General features: G+C 37.1%; 3 protein-coding genes and 2 non-coding genes across 6 annotated transcripts; 1 reads left to right on the top strand and 4 right to left on the bottom strand.

Annotated features, from left to right (window-relative positions):
* Nucleotides 1-38: 38 nt before the first annotated feature.
* TRNAK-UUU (transfer RNA lysine (anticodon UUU)) lies at nt 39-111 on the bottom strand. Its single transcript has one exon. It is a non-coding gene; the product is annotated as a tRNA-Lys (tRNA).
* Nucleotides 112-390: 279 nt separating this feature from the next.
* On the bottom strand, nt 391-3,009 carry LOC137719959 (16 kDa phloem protein 1-like). The gene is made up of 5 exons (XM_088679439.1): nt 2,691-3,009; nt 2,133-2,201; nt 1,063-1,201; nt 719-854; nt 391-604 (listed from the first exon to the last, which is right to left on the bottom strand). The coding sequence occupies exons 1-5, from the start codon at nt 2,755-2,757 to the stop codon at nt 494-496; spliced, it is 522 nt and encodes a 173-aa protein (XP_088535565.1). The 5' UTR covers nt 2,758-3,009; the 3' UTR covers nt 391-493.
* Nucleotides 3,010-4,578: 1,569 nt separating this feature from the next.
* Nucleotides 4,579-7,555, bottom strand: LOC137720350 (serine/arginine-rich SC35-like splicing factor SCL30). 2 transcript variants are annotated; one of them, XM_068459410.2, is made up of 8 exons: nt 7,399-7,555; nt 7,115-7,271; nt 6,949-7,026; nt 5,834-5,998; nt 5,691-5,731; nt 5,379-5,445; nt 5,111-5,284; nt 4,579-4,933 (listed from the first exon to the last, which is right to left on the bottom strand). In XM_068459410.2, exons 2-8 carry the CDS (start codon nt 7,261-7,263, stop codon nt 4,813-4,815), a joined length of 795 nt encoding a protein of 264 aa, XP_068315511.2. In that variant the 5' UTR covers nt 7,264-7,271; nt 7,399-7,555; the 3' UTR covers nt 4,579-4,812. The 2 variants fall into 2 exon arrangements, with proteins under 2 accessions (XP_068315511.2, XP_068315510.2); XM_068459409.2 differs by having other exon boundaries at nt 5,102-5,284.
* Nucleotides 7,556-15,011: 7,456 nt separating this feature from the next.
* On the top strand, nt 15,012-15,128 carry LOC137721588 (U5 spliceosomal RNA). The gene has a single exon (XR_011066663.2). It is a non-coding gene; the product is annotated as a U5 spliceosomal RNA (small nuclear RNA).
* Nucleotides 15,129-15,891: 763 nt separating this feature from the next.
* Nucleotides 15,892-19,455, bottom strand: LOC137720566 (receptor-like cytoplasmic kinase 176). The gene is made up of 6 exons (XM_068459647.2): nt 18,980-19,455; nt 18,099-18,385; nt 17,678-17,813; nt 17,404-17,546; nt 17,191-17,314; nt 15,892-16,549 (listed from the first exon to the last, which is right to left on the bottom strand). Exons 1-6 carry the CDS (start codon nt 19,029-19,031, stop codon nt 16,083-16,085), a joined length of 1,209 nt encoding a protein of 402 aa, XP_068315748.2. The 5' UTR covers nt 19,032-19,455; the 3' UTR covers nt 15,892-16,082.
* Between the last annotated feature and the right edge of the window lie 570 nt (nt 19,456-20,025).

The following is a 20,025-nucleotide window of genomic DNA, read 5'->3' on the forward strand; positions in this document are numbered from 1 at the left end:
AAAAAAAAATACAGAGAATATAATTATATAATTTAGAACGCCGTCTGTGGGAATCGAACCCACGACCACATGGTTAAAAGCCATGCGCTCTACCAGCTGAGCTAAGACGGCGGATGATTGGATTTGAATAATTAAGTATTTTGTTTCCGTTGTTAATCTCTCCCATGAGTTATTAGGGACCTTTGAAAATCTGTGAGAGTGGGACAGTTGGGAGTTGAGACTAATCACAAAATAAACCAAACGAGTAATTTCTTAATCACAAAATAAACCAAACGAGTAATTTCTTACTCTGAATAAAAGGGCGAAATATTTTTATTTATTCAATTGATAGTAAGGAAAAGAAACTCGTATACATAATCTTACAGAGTCAGAAGCATAGATGTACGAGAAGATAAAATCATTACGGAATTTGCTTTGAAACCTAAAAACCAAGAATTTGAGAGATTACGGTCAGCATGGGTCCCACAGGTCGAGTGTGGGCCCGGACTTGAACTCAAACCCTACTCTGCAATGCATCCCCATCTGCAGACGTATTGTTTCTCTGTGGATATGTAGCACTGTTCTTCCATCCTCCAAACGATTGTTCCCCGTCATCCTGTTCTACCTATAAAATGCAGACCAAAAAAAAACCACACCCACATCAGTCAAACAAGAATGGTCATTGCTGAAAATGTTGGCTAAACTTTTAAGGAAAAAAATGAAGCGAGAGGAAAGTTACTTGCGGAGTGAAAGTTAGGCCGACTTTGATCTCCCCATGATAAGTATTATTAGCGCGAACAACGCTATAGTAAAGAGGATGTTGTTCGGCAGTTCCATTCTGCACTCCCAGTGCCAATAAGTCTTTCACGTATATTCTGCAAATTAAGACCAAATTTGATCTTCCATACATCAGTCGTGACTAAATAAGGACATATCTATTTTCGGTGATAGATAGGTCTTTGTGTCACTTTTCATCCGTCCATTAAAAAGTGGATTAGTAGCATCACGTGACTAAAAAGTTTCTCGTGTTTAGGCTGAGCTCTACATCAAAATTGTATGTGAAATAACAACGTTGTGACTTACGTTGCTTGGCCGATAAAGCCATCAGAAGTGAAGGTGTCTTTGTCCATGATCTTGAGAGTGATCTTATACTCTCCCCCTGAACCTGGATATTCCGCCCTGAACGTAAATTTCTCGTTCCACTCCGGACTGCTTCCTTGTTCTGCATTATCGTTTTCAAATCAGTACATCTGCTTTTTTTTTTTCAGTTACGCAACACAACACAACACAGAACAACACGAAAGTTCAAGTTGCCACAATGATGAAGAATTACAGTGCGACTGTTTTAATATTACAAGCAGGGCTTTCGTGCCGGTGCCGTGATCATTTGATGTAATTGATTAATTAAGTGTTTACTTGCAGACCATGAGTTTGTTGAGTACTTCAGCTTCTGGAAGGCAGCTTGTTCACGCTGTTTTAATTAATTACAATTTTAAGGGGAAGGAGAAAGCGTTGATCAATATATTAGTACGCCCACCGGTCTAGAAATACCTGCAGTATAGGGTAGATAATACCATCTAATACCAATTTATTTCTCAAAGTCTCCTATAGTTGTGCTAGAAAAAAGTATACTAATTCGATGCATTACGCAACAAATCATAATATATATATATATATATATATATATAGTGGCGGATGCGTGACATCACTTTTTTTACATAATTTTTTGCAAAAGTTTTTATGGGTCCACTCCATAATGTGTTTTAACTATCTGAACCGTCTATCTTTTACAATATTATTCATAGATCACCCTTGAAAAAAATTAGACAAATTCAAAACTATTAAGACACTCATTTGCAGTAAAGAAAATAGATGAATACGATTCTAAAAAGAAACCCTAAACTCTTAATCCACGGTCATATGGTTTTGAATTTAAGTGAGTTTTGGTAAACATGATCTTTGAGGGAAGACCTAAAAATTAGACAGTTTAGATCGTTAAAATACATTACGGAGTGACCCCCACATGATATTTGAATTTGTTCTTGCAATGACTTGCCTTGCTTGTGCAAAAACTCAAGAAACCAGAAGTACGAATATGGTTACATTCAAGAGTTTGGTGCAGGTGGAGGTGAATTAGAAACTTTAGAAGTTACCTCTGGCCACGTTGCTCTCTCTCTCTTGGCCTTTGTATTCAATCACAACATACGGATCCATACGACCTGCTAAATCATACTTTGTCTTAAAAGTACAATCATTCCACGCTTACAACAACAACAACAACATCAACGATGCAGTAATTTTTCATGCAGAAGTTGATGCACAATCTCTAGTGGAGAAAAAAAAACCGGTTCGGTAAGACACTGGGGTTGGCCTAGTGGTGCTGGTGGGTTGGGCGAAGAGTACGAATAGGCGAAGGTCACGTAGCAAAAACGAAAAACAACCACTTGTGCTGGTAATAAAAACGAGTACATTTTTATAGTTTCTAATATATGCAGTATATTGTGGCCAAATCGTTTGAAGTTTTGAACTTTTCAAGAGTGACATGGAGATGAATAAACACAGGAACAAAAAATTTGAAGAACGCCATCAATGTTCGTGAATGCTTTCAACTAGTTACAAGCTCAAACAACTGAATAAATCATTGAGCAAGCTATAAATTAAACAAAATGTTGCAAAAATACAAAAGAAAGAAAGAAGAGAGAAGATTATACTGAATAAATGGGTTTCTCCAAGGCCCTTCGCACTCACAAGATTCACCTCCAATAAACCAACTGCCATCTCTCTCTCTCTCTCTCTCTCTCTCTCTCTCTCTCTCTCTCTCTCTCCTGAGATATGCGAATATCAGATTCAATGGAATTCTTGTACTAAAGCTGAGAGCTTTGACATGGTTTGTAACGAAGGATTCCAAGTTATATATAATACATACAAAAGGGCACTTGATTCTTCCACGACGGTCAACCTAAGAGCAACTCCACCCCATAGAATTCCCCTTGCAATTGGGTGATTGAATCCCCCTACCCCAAAAAAATTTGCACCAGCACATGCCAATTGCTCCACCTATTGGAATGATATTGTTGTACTAAAGGTGAGAGCTTTGACATGGTTTGTAACGAAGGACTCCAAGCTATATATAATACAAACAAAAGAACACTTGGTTCTTCTTGGGCGGTCAACTTAAGAGCAACTCCACCCTATAGAACTCCCCTGGTAATTAGGTGATTAAATCCTCTTACCCCAATAAAATTAGCTCCAGCACATGCCATTGGGTGGGCCCAACTCCCCCCAAGACCCACTGGTTAAGGCTCTGAGCAATCGGGCGAAAATGACTTGAGGCCTCGCTTGAGGTTATTTAACGTCACCCACATTATAATTTTCTTTTGCACCAAAGCGTATGCGCTTCAAATGCGTGTGGCCACTAGTGGTTCGACAAAAATCCAGATGCGGGCCCTGCTACAGTAGTCTTTTAATATGCGCCTTTGGATTTTCCAAATCCGACGGTCCATTTTTATTCTGGTTTTTAAATATTCAAATAATAGAAAAGAATCTGTAAAAGATTTCTTCTCCACGTGGCACAACCTGGACACTTGGATTGCGAAAGAAAAAGCCATCCAACGGTCCATATTAATTATGTCATCAACAATGTTTGAAAATTGTAAATAAACACAAAAATAAAAATAAAATTAAGAGTATGAACCGTAGCGTGATCGGGATGAGATTGTAATTTGAGATAATAACACGTGGCTTGATAGGGTTGTTAAAAGTCCTATTTGAAAAAAAACAATATGAATTTTTTTTTTAATATATATATATATAATTTTTTTTTTTATGTGAATAGCCCAGGCCATTCATTTTTAGGGGTGAAGATGCACTCGGATAGTTGTTTTCACTAAGGCAGTAATTGCATTAGATCAATAGCCCGAGCAGTAATTGCCTTAGTGGGGTGGAGTTGTTCCAAGGCCAGGTCTTCCTATTAACTCAAAACTATTTCCAAATCTCAAGTGGATTTGCCAAAGCAGGTGAACTATTTGACTTGGACCCACTCGACAATTAAATAAAAAAAGGTATACTACTAGATCGTAATATTAGTATCTTCTTGCTTCTCTTGTTTATATGTAGGTATAGGGTTTAGTTCATGATGCATTTGCTTATGGGACATAATTAGTTAGCAACCAACATTGCTGCTAATAACATTGCTCCAAAGTCCAAACTATTTATATAGAATCAGATCTCTGCCCCTTTGACGATCGCGTAATGCTTGGAGACCAAATTTATAAATCAAATTTGTAAACCAGATGATATGTTATCAATAAGAAATAAGCATGTTAATCAACACCTAAGTAATAATCCAATTATCAACCATCATGTCATTTGATTTGCAAATTTGATCTCCCACATTACCATTGACGGTCATATAACCATGTGCCTATACCTCTCTTAATAGACCTTTTAACGATCCTACACTCACGTGCCTCTCCCCACGTGAACATGATTCTATACAACCGGTGTTGGAACAAATCCTCTTCTCTATAAAACCCACATTGGCATTTTTAATTTATCATCCTTGAAATTTCGTACTTAAGATTTGAATTGAGCAGCAGATTTTTGACCAAAGTACGAATTATTATTATTTGATTCAATTTAGGACGCATTAAATAAAACCAGAGAACTTTAGCGGTCCAAAGAAACCAAACCAAAGGTTTTAATTGTTCCAAATGTTTGCACACAAGCCTACAACTCAGGCACAGTAAACTGATATTACAAACCAGAAATACTCAAAAATCTGCCAGACGTTATCGAACGAATGTTTGTGCATTCACATGGCGGCTTTTTTCCTTATCTGTTGCGCGGAGGTGATAACTCAGCAGATCTGGACCTAGATCCAGATGGTGATCTTGATGCTCTATCAGGAGACCTCCAGTGATCTCTTCCGTCCTTATCTTCGCGCATAGGTTTCCTACAACAGCGAAACACGAACACATGATCAACGTAAAAGATCAGCATTGCGTTCACATACATACTAAATAAAAATCCACCACTTTATAATGACAGCATAGTCCGAAAGATTATGTATGATGTGAACCCTGCAGTATAAGCTAGAAAAGTGAAGCAATTGGAGACTCACTTGTCATACCCATCGGCGTTTTCAATTGGTCCAGCCCCATTGTCATAACCTGGAGAATATGGTCTGCGATCATGATCACCGTCTCGCAGTGATGGAAGATCTTGGGGTGATCTTGGGTTGTCTCGGCGCCTTCTTCTCGGTGAAATAGAGTCGCCTCGCTGTCTTGGTGCAGGAGAATAGGACCTGAGAAAGTTATTTGCCAATGTACCTGCATCAGTGGGCTTTCCAAAAATAATATATAGTGAAATCAGGGAAATCTGTCACCTTCAAAGCTTACCTTGAGCGGTATCGACTTCTAGAACCTGATGGATAGCGTGGAGAGCGAGAACGAGAACGTGAACGCCCTGTGACATATCAGATACAGAATGGCGATTATGTTTAGCAGAAATGGCATCACAAATATAACAAACCATTTCTTAACTAATTTGATTATTAACTTCAGCAATGAATAGGAAGGCAATCATATGGCTGCAGATTTCTGATTACTTAGTGAAGCCAACATGATCAATAATGTTGAGGACCATCCCTCACTGTGGTCAGAACCAGCATGCCATAATGAGTATAACTTGTACTGTCATAAGAAACATACCATAATAAGATGATCGTCTTCCCCCATGGCCTGATGGCTCTCTGCAAAAAGCAAAACAGGCAATTGGTATTTCAAACTTACAGAGTCAAGTTAGTAAGAAAGATACCAAGAGAGTGAGAGCGAGTCAGAATAGTAGAAACTACCTAACCCTAGTCCTTTGGCGCATCTCCTCCGGCCTTTTCCTAGTCTCTGCAGCAACAACCACAGATATCTCCCTCCCAGCAAAAATCTTCCCATTCATATGATACTGAGCCTCTGCGGCCTCATAAGAATCCACAAACTGAATAAATGCAAATCCCCGAGGTTCCCTACATAGAAGTTCAAAAAAAAGTTAGTACAGTACAAAGAAGCAGAGATTAAGAGTGAGCAAAGACAGAATGTATGAGGGCAATGACTTTTCAAAATTAGCATAGTAAGTTACCACCACAGTGCCATTACTCTGTACACATATCTTACGTCAGCTCTTGAGCACTTCCACTTAAGTGGATGCTGAATTTAAGAAAAGCAGGTAAACTCGAAGCTTAGTGGCTAACCTTTTCTTTATAGTCAAGTATGAAAGGCAACTTCAAAATATGCAAGTAACTTGGAAATTCTTCTCATTCTTTAAGAAGCACTTGAAATCAACGTTGCCCACAAATTCTTCACATTCTTGTGATTATAAGCACTTGAAATCAACGTAGTCCTCACCAAACTTCTATTTGATTGTTGTAATTATATAATTTTGCTTCATAAAAAAGAACATTCTTCATTGACATTACTCCTAACACGCTTGGAATACCCCTATGTTAGGCAATGATAAACAGTAGGCCTTCATCAAATGTGAGGCTCGGGCTTGTTTTAACTTCGAAAACACCCCTGACAAACCAGTTCAAATATTCACTATGAAAAAGGAAAATAAATATTTCAAAAAATAGTTTACGAAATTCCACACACATGTAATATATTCCCTGCTTGTATATTCTAACCAAGAATGCCAACATGTAGGAAGTACGAAATTTGAAAGAACTAAAATTTCAAATAGCAATCTTATCAACCGAGTTTCACTTGTTGACCTCAAAAAAATCGTAGGAACTATAAGCACGATGTGTAAATAGATGCCGACCTCAAACAAACTAATTCACCCATTTGAAGCTTTTATATAATCTGGATAGTGCTCATTCACTTGTCAAACATAGCAAGCTCAGGTTCATTTTCAAGATTATAACCTACAACACCATTATCGATGCATCGAACACGCATTGACAAAATTAAAGCTCACCCAGTATAGTAGTCCTTGGGAATGTAGACATCCCGAACTTCCCCATATCTTTCAAAGGGAGCTCTCAGCTCTTCAGCTCTGCAAAATTAGACAAAAAACCCCAAATGTCAGAAAACAGACCAGCAAACAAATCAAACCAAAAATTCAAACTTTTCTTTCACAGGACCTGCAATCCAGAGGAATGTTCCGGACCAAAAGACTTCCATTATTCTGTTCCTTGCGCCTTCTTGGGGGGCTTCTTCCTCGCCCACCTCCTCCGCCGCCGCCGTAGCTCCTCTTCGGAGGACTATAGTACTGTGGGCTGTACCTCCTCATATCCAATACTGCAAAAAGTATCCAAATTGATTGGTTTCACGATCACATAGCAAGAAGAAGCAACGATTGGAATCAGGGTTTTGTCAATTTCTCTGATCGGATGAAGACTTTGAAGATTCGAGAGAAGATATTTACCTGTGAGTTTCTGAACACAGTGAATCGTACGGACGATGAGAGAGCTTCGAAGAAAGCGTACTTTTTTGGATCTGAATTTTCTGAAGGGAAAGACTTTCGAAACCCTGATTTTTAAGAGCCCCGAGTCTACGGTTGAGTCTTCAGGCACTCCATCTGATGACGTACTTTTGGTGGGCCGTTGGGCCGGGTTTCTGTGACCAGTTTTTGGGCCCTTAATTTCACTTCCTGCTAGCACACGTCCTGAATATTCTCCTACTTAATCAAAAACTACATCTTTGTCTTCTATCTAATGTTTAAAATATCGATATCGATGAAAATATCGAAAGGTAAATTTATGGAAATATCAGTAGATATATCGAATATTGATTGCTTTCGATGGAAATGATGAAATTTGCTCAAAAATATGGGAATTTGAAATTATTTTTTAGGGAATGTTATATGAAGCTACAATACACGTATGAATCAAGAATTAATGATTAGATACTGTGTAAACAATAAGTATGTGATATGTGAGAAAAAAAATTTTAATATATTGACAAGTAATAAAGTAAAGTATTTCACTAGAAATAATAAATTATACATATCTTAATTGAAATTTTCGTCACGAAAGCAGCACAAGTTTTATTGAAGTAAACTAATACCATAAAGAAAGAAATTTTTAAAAAAAAAAAAAAAAAAAAACAATGCAAAAGGCTCATGCATATTTCCTGCAAACCCTAGATATTTCCTTAAAATATCGAAAATATCGAGAAATTTGATTAATTTCCGAAAATATCGGGGATATGAGGTGAAGTTTAGATTTCATCCCTTCTTTCCATATTATTCCCTGAATTTTTGGATATTTCCATGGAAATATCGAGCATATTTAGGATATTTCAAACACTGCTTCTATTGCAACAAAAAAGTTAAGGATATTAACGTAATTTCACAAAACAATTTTTTTTTTTTTTAAACCTCACCTACATGTAAGTTTATCATTTTTTTTTTTTTAGATAATAAAAAACATCTCTCCTCACTCCACTTCTCTCTCACTCTCTTCCTCTCAACTTCAATTTAAAACAACCAAAGTATAAAATTTCACACACTTTATACGTGGGCATATACTATTTATTATTATTTTGAATAAACGATATTATCTACGCTAAAGAAAAATAATGGACTTAGGGCTGGTTTGGTATTGTTGTGCTTTGAAAAAAAACTGCTTCTGCTGTGCTGTGAGAATAAGCAGCTGTGAAATAAAGCAGCAGAGTGTTTGGTAAACTTTTTTGTAAAAGTGCTTTTGAAAAAAAAAAAACAGTATTATAGTGTTTGGTAAACTTTTACGTAAAACAGATGTGAAAAAAAGCCGGTTTTTCAAAGCTGGGTTTTGCAGCTTCTTGTTTTTGGCTTTTTTTCACCCAAAACTGTGAAAAAAAGCTGAAGCTGAGTGTTTACCAAACACAAAAACAGCTCTCAGCTTTTTTTTATAGCAACTTTTTTCAGAATCACCTCAGTACCAAACCAGGTCTTAACCTCACAATAAGAAGTAATAATGTAGTTCAAATTCGTTCTTAATTATTAAATTTGTCTTCTCAATTATCGAATTTATTTTAGTATGCTTCTTCACGAATTATAAGATGAAGCATTTTATAGGTATTCAAATACTATAAATTGTTCCTTTTATTTCGTTTTGTGGGATTATAAGAGATTTTACACCATAAAATACATCTTCTAGAATATAGAGACGATAATTTGGTGTTATGGCAAGAAAAAAACTGCCAAAATTTTTTGAAAGGGGGAGGATCAGTATGACGTTACTCCCCCAAATCAAGATTGGTGGCATCACTGTTCATTAGGCTCTTGAAGTATTTTTATATAAAACCTACGTTATTCTCGTGTTATAGTTATTTAGATATAAGACCAGTGATGTAGTTAATTATTAGATTTTGAGATTTCGCTTGATATTATAGGTTCATTGACTTCTGATCCAACTAAGCAATTTTCCTATTTTATAACGATGACTTAGCTTGTTTTTAAGGATGTATGTTTACAACTTTTCCGAATATCATTTATACCCTTTTGAGTACATTTTGCACCTGATGTGCAAATATTTTTTAAAATCATGGAAATTCTTGCAATAAAAAATAGTACGCAGCTAACAAATAAATAAATTGCAAGGTTTAAAATTTAACCCCATGTTTTTAGCTAAGTCACAGGATTAACCCTGAAGTTTCTCCAGTGCTTTTACCACTTCATCCATATTTGGCCTACACCTGGGTTCTATTGATAAGCATTGGCTTGCAAGGTTAGCTGCTCCAAGAGTCTACCCCCACAGAGTACTGGCCTTCAAGACGATCATCGAAAATTCAGACAACTTTACGTTTGCTGGCAAGGTAACGCCTCGCCCATTCGACTAAATTTTGTTCCTCAGATGGCCGGTTCTTGTCCACAGCTCGTCTGCCAGTCAGCGTTTCAAGCAGAACAACTCCGAAACTATACACATCACATTTCGCGGTACAATCACCTTCAGAAAGCGAATGAAGAACAACTGATTACTCGGGTTGTTTTTGTGTATGAACACGAACAATCTCTTAACTAAACAAAAGATACCTGTGGCTATATACTCAGGAGCTGCATAACCATGTGTTGCCACGATGTCTGTTGAAACATGGTTTCTATAACTTGCTGATCGATCCTCGCCAGCACAAAAATTATAAAGCTTGGCACCGTAGGTAGGGATGGGCAAGTACTCATTGGTTATAGGTAACTGCGGTTATTCGTCCATTTAAATTTGACGGTTATGGTTATGGGTAACCGTTTAGATAAATAAACGGTTATGGGTATAACCGTTTACCCGTGAAATTTAAATAGACGGTTATGGTATTACCCCCGGTTATAAACGGGTACCCATTTAACCGTTTATTTTAATATATGTAAAACTTAAAAAAATAAAATAAAATATTAGTTTCTAACTAGGTTTAGTATCCCGAGATATATTTGGTTATAAAGGGTCATATAATATATATATATATATATATATTTATTTATTTATTTATGCCTCATTTGAGAGAAAAAATATAGTTGATAGAACGGGTTAATTTTTAATATATGTGATTGAATATGCTAAAGCATTAGAGTGTTCGACAGTTTTGTTTTGGAGTCTTTTAGAGTTTTGACCAATTCAAGATAATGATTACCTTGAGCATTTAGAAACATGTTATTACCAGATGATGCGTACCTATATATATTATTAGAGTTGTTAGAGATTGAAGTCAAACGGGAGTCATATATTATTTTGTTTATTTTCTTCACTAGTATCAGATAAGAGAAATGAATGTAGAGAGGGACACATGAGGAAAACATGATTATTACTTTATGCTTTTTATCTTTTTGTACTACTCATACGATACAAACATACGTCTCTTTTAATGTATGTAAAAGGCTTACACACCAAAACAATAAAAACCAAACTTCTACTATTTAAGCAATATAATTTTGACTTTTATTCTTCCACTTTCCACTATTAGCCATATGTGGGCATCCACACCAATTTCACAAAAGAAATCATTACTTGAGTATTTATAAAAAAAAAAGGCACTAATGTTAGTGAGAAACAATTCAAGAATTAATTACAAAAAAAAAAAAAAGGCACAACTTTGTATTACTTGTAGGGCAAGTAACCCCATTATTTTTCTTTAAAAAGGCACAAGGTACGGAGAAATATCATCATAGTAATTCTCAAGCCTATCTTTTCTCTTTATGCAGCTGCACCCCCTCTCTCTCCTTCAGTTAAATTTAGGTCATAACGCATTATTAAACACGCTCCTGACACTAAGCTAAGGAACTGAATGCTTATTTACTACAAAGTCGTTCACAATATTCATCAAGCAATCCAAGTAATCTATAAAACATGGTTTCAATTTCGATATTTTTTCAGCAATGATTACATGAAACATTCACCATGAAGCATGAACTCTAATTTTACGTTTTTTTTTTTTTTTTTCAAATTATAGATTCAACTTAAATTTATTGTTCTTATAATTGTGGTGAATTGAATATGCATGAATAAGAGAAGAAAAAAAAATGGGATTTTTCAAACCCTACACGCATGGGAGCCGCAACATGAAGCCGCACTGCCCCAACCACCAAGTCGTTCTTGCTCCAAAACTCTAAGGTCCAAAATAAAGCCATTTTGCATCACCTTTCTTACAGACCTGGGCTGCCTGCAATCGACCCGCAACCCAATTAGGCATATGCACCAAACTTTCCCGCTTGTTTTCTTTTTCTTTTGGGCCTTGTTTTATTTATGGCTCACATGAAATAACAAGCCCACAGGTTAGGCCTTGTTTTTCACTTTTCCTTCTTAGTCCAATAATTGGGTATATAATCTGTTAACCCATTTACTTCTCATTTGTTGCCCAGAAACCCAACAACCACTCTTTTGGGCTTGCAAGCCACGACAACACCATATTTTGGGTCCTCACTCATTCTTTTCACACATAAATCCCGAAGCTATTCCCGTTCACTACATATGTATATTGTGTTTGTTTGCAGGTATCATGAACCTAGAGTTCGTACTTAAACTCGAACTTGAAATTTTGAAAATAAGTGTTATAGAAATTCGAAGTTTCAAAAACCAATACACCCGTAAAAATCCGGAGTTCTTGTAGGTGATTTGTTAGGATTACATGTAGATGATACTTTTAAAAACAACTGTAAAATTTAGTTTGTGCAAATTACTTTATTGTCCATAATTTTATTTTGTGATAGAAGACAAAAATGTTTTTTCACCCTCTTATATTTGACAAAAAGAGTTTCATTAATATATTGTTTAAATTAACTCTTCCTTACAAATCTATTACGTGTAAATAAACTAGCTTGAAATATGTCTAATTTTATGGAAAAATATCATCTCCGGATCCCTTCCACCAAATCCACTCAATCAATCGATCCAGGGCCTTAAATTTTGATCCAACGGCTACAAACAGGAAGTCCCTTTAAAAGTTATAATAATTTTAGCCGTTGGACTAAATTTCAAGGGTCTGAATTAGGTGATTGGGTGAATTTAGTGGAAGAGATCCGGAAATGATTCATTTCCCAATTTTATGGCATAACAATTAAATTAGTCCAATTTTTAGTTATTTTTTTATTTAGGTCCATGAATAGGACTCCATGTGTCAGCACTTTTTGTTGTTAGGTTGATACTTTGCATTGTGATTACTATTTTACTCTACTATAGCTATTCAATGGAAAAAGAAAAAAAAATTGATACGATCGGTACTTTGCTAGCGATTCTTTTTAAAAATAATCGCTCCAAAAATAGCGACTAATATGGAATAAAGTCGCTATCTTTCTACCGCTCCCTCCCCTTCCAAATTTTTTTTTTCAGTTATTTATTTATTTATTTATTTTTATTTTGTTAATGTTTCTTTTACATTAGACCCATCTCAAAACATACGGATCAAGATCCTCTCCTGAGTAAAGGGTGAGGATTCTCCTGACCAAGCCCATCGGGCCGTTGAAATTTTATCCAACAGTTACAAACAAGGGGCTCCTTTACAAGTTATAATAATTGTAGCCGTTGGATAAAATTTCAACGGCCCAATAAACTTGGTCAAGAGGATCCTCACTAGGGATGGGCAAATACCCATTGGTTATGGACGGATAACCGCGGTTACCCATAACCAATGAGTATTTGCCCATCCCTACACATAGCTAAGAGCAATGGCCATGCCGGCACCAGGTACGGTAGCTGTGAATGAAATCTCATCAATCCACCCCTTAAAGACACGTCGCATACGAACTCCATTGACTGTTGCATTAATACGGAAGTTCCTTGTGGCTGTTTTCAGTTCATCAATGCAGAAGCTCTTCAAGTTGAAGGGCTGCAAGATCTCACCCTCTATCTGTGGAGTTGAAGGCACCGAGACAGACGAAACCCTCACATTCGAATTCAATCCTGGACATGTAAATGTTAGCATGCCATATATTACTTGTAACTTGTAGGCTATGGTGTACTAGTAACTAACAACTAAAGAGTCATTTTCAATGTGTATTAAAATTCATCAATCATATACAACACACGATTTTTTATCTATGCAATCAGCTAAAAAGTGAATGAATCGCAAGTCGCAAACCTACCATCGCGAGGTGGGTTCGAAGGTGAATCTTCATTAGCTGGTTTCTTGTCTATGCAATCAGCAGCTGCAGTTAATTGGGGCGCATTACTCGAATGGCTATTAATAAATGTTGTCTCGCTAGCATTATCCCTCCCAGTATTCTCATGCGTTGTGTCCACAGCCAAATCCCCGCGTTTCACCCTAGTGTACCCTTTCACGCTTGTGCGAATCCCGCCACTCATGGTGGTCAATATCTATGAAACTGTCCTCAATAACTGGAACTTGAAATGAAACTATTACCCTTAACGATCAGTATTTGATAACCGTTTCGTATTTTGTTCTAAGTTGTTTTCACTTTCCTCATCTCTCCAACACAAAAATAAAAACTAAAAACGAAAAAATAAAATGGTCATCAAACAGACCATAACATTCATTTAATAAAATTTTCAGAACTTCATAAGTAAATATGAACTCAATTGATTTGAGTACTGCTGCACTCCATAAAACATGTTCTGTATTCCAAACTCAGATGATATGCAGCCTTTTCATCGAATTGCAAATTTGTTAATCAACTAAAAGAGAGCAATCCCAAGCCAACAACGGGGATGAATGTTTATCCTACACAGCCTTATCCTTGTTAATCAACTAAGGTTATTTAAATCGAAGATGAGCAGTTGTAAAATTAAAACGATCATATAAATTTACATGATGACGCATATACAAGTAAAAATGAATTCAAAGGCCGATGAATGTAATGAAAACTCACGGTCGATGATCGAGGAGGGAGTCGAGGGACCGAGTAAAGGGGACTGCAGAGAGGTCGTCATGCAACTGCAAGGCGGAGGAGAAACAAGTAACAAGAACAAAGATTACCAAGTTTACATATTACAGTTGACCAGACACGTTTTGTAACCATGTTTTTTTATTTGAAATTTCTACACGATCATAGACAGCATATATAAACAGACTTTTCAATGTTTTCATTGAATACAATAGTGATGCAAAACCAAACCCACGAAAAAAAAAAAAAAAAAACTAATAACAGAATGAGTTTTGAAATTTCCAACAGGCGATGCATGCCCGCTGTCTAACTGGTCCAACACCGATAGTGTCCCCATCTTAACCACCCGAGGTCGCGTTTCGGAATCGGCTGCTGCTTATCATTCATATAATTATCTCCAACAGAAGACAAACAAAATGAGAGTTTGCTAGAAACTGGTTCTTCATGAAACTTGGTTTGGGACTGGAAGTTTAATTTAATCATGAAGCATCAGTTAGTTTATCAAATCAAGGGGAAATAATGGGAGATGATTTTTGAAGGCTAAATGTAACCGGGCAGACGACAAAAAGAATTGGAGCTAAACTTTTTGTTGAGCCAAGTTTTCTTGTGCAGACTGTTTTTGTTGAACTGCAATTACCTAAACGGAAGGTAAGTCCCACATCGACGAGAGCGTGAAGAACGAGGTAGAATAGGCAATATAAAAAAAAGCGGCGTGTCAAACGTTAAACTCACGGAGCCATGCGTTGAGCACATAGCGAACTATTCTTTCGCCTTTTACTAAAGAATACCGTGTGTTCATAGCTTAAAGTGGCATACGCCTATTTTTGGAGGGGCGCACCTCTGTGGGTGCCCCTTACAATTGTAGTTAATGATTTTAAGTACAGGTGGGTCTAATGTAATGACGGAAATATGGGTGCAAAATTGTGAAATGCGTCGACTAATGCATTTGGGTGTCGGAAATTATGAAAGAGTGCTTAGATTTGTTGGGGTATCCGTCTAGATGCTTAGATTGCGAGGCATCAGACAGTTATTGTGATTCATTCATTTAGATAGAAAATAGATATTTAAACACACATTATACGTTTGTTGATCAAGATCAATGTTTCATTATGTTCTAATACTTCATAATATATGTCATTTTATTTTCTAGTTTATGATGAAATTATATATATTGTAGGTATAAACACTTATTTACATGAAATACAATAGATTTACTTAAATATGTCTAGGTGCTAGGCCTCAGTCCGCCGCCCGACTAGCATCTTTTAGAACTACACTCTAAAAACTAGAACAGTATAATATACGGCTCTAGATGTTTTAAAGATTCCGCTACGGGTACGGGCATACAACTGAATAAGGATTTCTACGTACGGAGCTGCTTGAGTAGAAGCTGTTGTGGTGTACAGAGATCCATGCTTGCCGCTGGCATGGCGTAAATAAGGACCATGCGCGCGAGAGGCGTTGAAGGTCTGTCATCATTCTGGTGCTTCGTTTGGGTTGGACAAGGTGAAGAGTGTGAGTGGCCAAAACCTCAGCTTGATGTGGTCTACTTAGTTCCTCATATTCCAGGCTCAGAAACAAAAAATGCTTGAGAGAAAAGTAACCAGGAAGGCATTCACAAAACAAAATTGTACATTATTCAACAGTCTGCAGTTACATACTCGTTACAAGATACAGTATTCAATATACACACTATCCGCTTCCTTCTTCCTATTTCTTTTCCTTCCCTTTCCTTTCAGACTGAATCCCAGTTTTCCCTTGAACCAATCAAACTAATGATAAAGCATGCATGGATTATGAATGTCTCATGCTGGGGTGGGGGAAGCGGATGCCCTGGGACGATGAGGAGTTGCTGCATTGTTGACTCCGTTGATGCTGTGTCTGCGATGTTTGGGAGCGTGGTTTGAATGTGCATGAGGGTTTGGGTGATGTTCATTTTGGGAGATACCTGAGCCCTCCGAGTCACTGGGCTCCTGAAGTTGCTCCAACGCTTTTACCACGTCATCCATGGTTGGCCTAACTTTGGGTTCTACAGCTAAGCATCGAATTGCAAGGTTAACAGCTCTGAGAGCTTCATCCAAAGAGTACTGGCCTTCAATACGACCGTCAAAAATTTGAGTAACTTTGCGTTTGCTTGCAAGGTAAGGTTTGGCCCACTCAACTAAATTGTGCTCTCCCGATGGCCGGTTCTTGTCCACAGCTCGTCTGCCAGACAATAGTTCGAGCATAACAACCCCAAAGCTATACACGTCACTTCTCGCAGTTAAATGACCTAAAAAAAAAAGAAGAAATAAGGATCAGCAGGGAGCAATCATGCATTCTTGTCATATTTAAGAAGAAAATACAGCCATATGGTTGCTGCAGCACTGATCAAGATGATGAAGACATCAGGACGAAAGCTCTTATTAAGCAGAAGTGTGAAAGGAAAACAAATTGTTTCAACAGATTTTTACCTACCACAGCAAAGTCAGGAGTAAGTCAATCACGTATCCAAAAAGTACAGCGGAACTTTCTGCAACTATATGGAGGTGAAAAAAATGAACAGGAAAATCAAAACCAAAAGCTGGTCATTCCTTAGGGTACTGCAGCAGGGAAATCTTCAAGGAAGGGCAGGATAATATGTAGGCTGTAGCAGAAGGTTTCAGATGCAACATAGGTATTGAGTAGAAATGAAGTAAATGGGAAACAGACACCAAGTACTACATACGAAGACTGGATAATGTCATAGTCCATGACGGTATTAGTCTTTTTTTTTTTTCTTTCTAAAATTGATCGAAGCCTGGCTGTGGTTAGAACCTAGAAATATTTGGTTACAACTTTGGTGAAAGGTAGATGAAGCTGTAAACAAATATCCCCCATTTTTAAGGGTAGGTTGCTTTTGTATGTGAACTCAATCCTGTTAACTAAACGTACCTGTGGACATATACTCAGGCGCCGCGTAACCATATGTCCCCATGACTCTTGTTGAGACATGGCTTTTATCACCGGCTGGGCCATCCTTGGCTAGACCAAAATCAGAAAGTTTGGCATTGTAGGTCTGTTGTTTTTCAATTAAAATTGTGTGAGAAAGTCTTACCAGAATTCTTCTAGAAGCAATAAAACTCAACAATTAAAAGTTTCAGTTACCGAATCCAGCAGGATATTAGCAGTTTTGAAGTCCCGATAGATCACTTTTGCCTTGTCACTGTGAAGAAATGCTAGGCCCTTAGCAGCTCCGAAAGCAATCTTCATACGAAGGTTCCAGGAAAGTGGTTGAAAGTAAGACGCCCCTGTTCCACCAATAACATTTTAAGTCACTAAATTATACTTACATAGTTCATACTGAAATATTTGATATCCTTAACAATGTCTTACTTTAATAGATCAAAAGGCTAAAGAGTGAGGGAAGTTCATAACTCACTTCTAAACAGATGGTTATCCAAGCTTCCGCGAGGCATAAATTCATACACCAAAAGACGGTGGTCATCCTCTAAGCAGTAACCAATCAACCTTACAAGATTTTCGTGATGCAGCTGCCCAAGGTAGTTGATTTCCGTCTACAGTTCAAGAGGCTCCACAAAGTCAATAAATTATTCTGTGAAAATATTACGTGTAACGTTATATACATGTAACAACTATAACGGAAGAAGATTCATTAAGATTGGTTCAATATATTAGCCTTTCGACCTAAACACATCTATTCCTCTATGGGGGACTCTGAGAAATTGATGGTCAATGCATATTAGATTTTCAAATATTTGATTGCACCAAAAACAAATAAAAAAGATATTCGGAAAGTGCCTGTAAGCAAAAGAAGGATAGATCATAGAAGTGATACTCACCAACCATTCTTTGTGACCCTGGAGACCTTCTTGGTTAAGCCTTTTCACAGCAATAACCATACCAGTACCGGGCTTGGCAGCTGTTAATGAATTCTCATCAACCCACCCCTTATAAACAGAGCCGAAACCACCTTCACCCACCATACTATCAGGACGGAAGTTCCTGGTGGCAGTTTTCAGTTCATTGAAGGCGAAGCTCTTCAAATTGCAGGATTGCAAGATCTCGTCCTCTGTCCGAGGAGTTGAAGTCACTGAGACGGACGACACCTTGCTATTTGAATGTAATCCTACACATTTCAAATACCATATAATGCTCAACATTCAGTCATCATATATAAGTTCTAACAAGAATCTATAACATCACAATATAAAAGAGTAAGGCTAAGTTAGTTGTTCCTGTATATGGTACAAAAACTTAAATCTCAAATTTGGCATCGATTGACTTTCAACAACAAAATGGTTAGCTTCGGATGATGCCACAGCTTATGAAGTACCATGGTAATCTAACATGGTGCTCGAGGTTCGGTTCCAAGAGGTCTTGCTTTTCCATATGAAGAAATTTAAACAGAACAAAAATGGAAAATTACGAAGTTCATCATTAATTACAAATAAATTTCCAAGTTTCTCCTTGAAATTTCAATATCTTAAACCGGAGCAGTAAAAGTCACATAAACCAAGAAGCAGGACTCATCAGAACAGCATCAGAACAAAATTCCAAAAAAAAAAAAAAAAAACAGCAAACTAAGCTATAGCTGCTATAAACTCCAAAACTGCATGTTGCATTAATCAAACACAACCAACTTTGATCAAGGTTCCAAACTTTTAATTAACAGAGTTAAGAAACTAAATGATGAATCTTAAACTTGATGAAACTTAATTACCATTATGATGGGGGCTGTCAGCTTTAATTCTAGAACTTAAGCAAGAACCCATCACCAGAAAACGTCCCAAGAACACGTCTTTCGAGACCCAACTGCCAGAAGAGGAGGAAAAAATAGAAACCCAAGTTTGCAAACAAGTTGCAAAGCGCAAGCAAAAGCAGAAGACCGTGAATCAAAGATGATGGTCTCACCAATCAGTGTGAACGCTCTCTCTCTCTCTCGGCTAGGCTTTTTCACAAACACCTAGCTGTCAAGAGCACGAAATAACTCAGCAATTGAATAGTGGAAAAAATTGAAGAGATCAAAGAAAAGCTCTGTGCTTTGAATATAGAAGATTTTTGAGGTACATGTGGGGGTGTTTGGTTGCTGGGAAAGTTCTTTTATTCGACCTTTGGGAAGGACAAAAGTGTGAGAGGTTTGACTTGCCATCCCCCACTTGAGCGTTTCTTTTGGTGTTTTCTTTATCTGCACGCAGCACGTTGGTGGATTGGAAAATGGTAAAAATAAAAGAGTGTTCAATGGGGCTTATCCAAATTACGTGCTGTCTGCATCTCTCTCTCTCTCTCTCTCTCTCTAGTGGGTGCGTGTGACAGGTTTGCATGGCTGCAGCCTCTGCTGTGCGTTTTACTTCTCTTCCATGTAATTCTTGTAAAAGGTGAAACGAAAGCCAACTCTCACTCAAGTTACGGGTTTAACGTTGGTTTAATCATGTTCATGATAATGATTAGCCATGAGAGTTATTTCTAACAGATAGATCATCGGCTCACTACTAAATACTTTGATATTTTCCTTAAACATCAGTTACAACACCTTAAATGTGTGAGATTTTATCATAAACAACTTTTGCATATTAAATAATACGTAGAATTATTCATTATGTATTGTAATTCATGCTGTCAGCTTTTAGGTGAGATCCGTATTCTTCACAAAAAAAAAAAATTTACACTTATAGCGATTCCGTGCGAAATTTCCCGATAGAAAATATTTAGTTTCTATAGGAAATGAATCGTTTCTCCTTAAATATCGGCATATAGCAAGCGTGCATA

This window comes from Pyrus communis, chromosome 1, assembly GCF_041283825.1.
Source record: "Pyrus communis isolate YQ-2024b chromosome 1, ASM4128382v1, whole genome shotgun sequence".
Lineage (NCBI taxonomy): Eukaryota > Viridiplantae > Streptophyta > Magnoliopsida > Rosales > Rosaceae > Pyrus > Pyrus communis.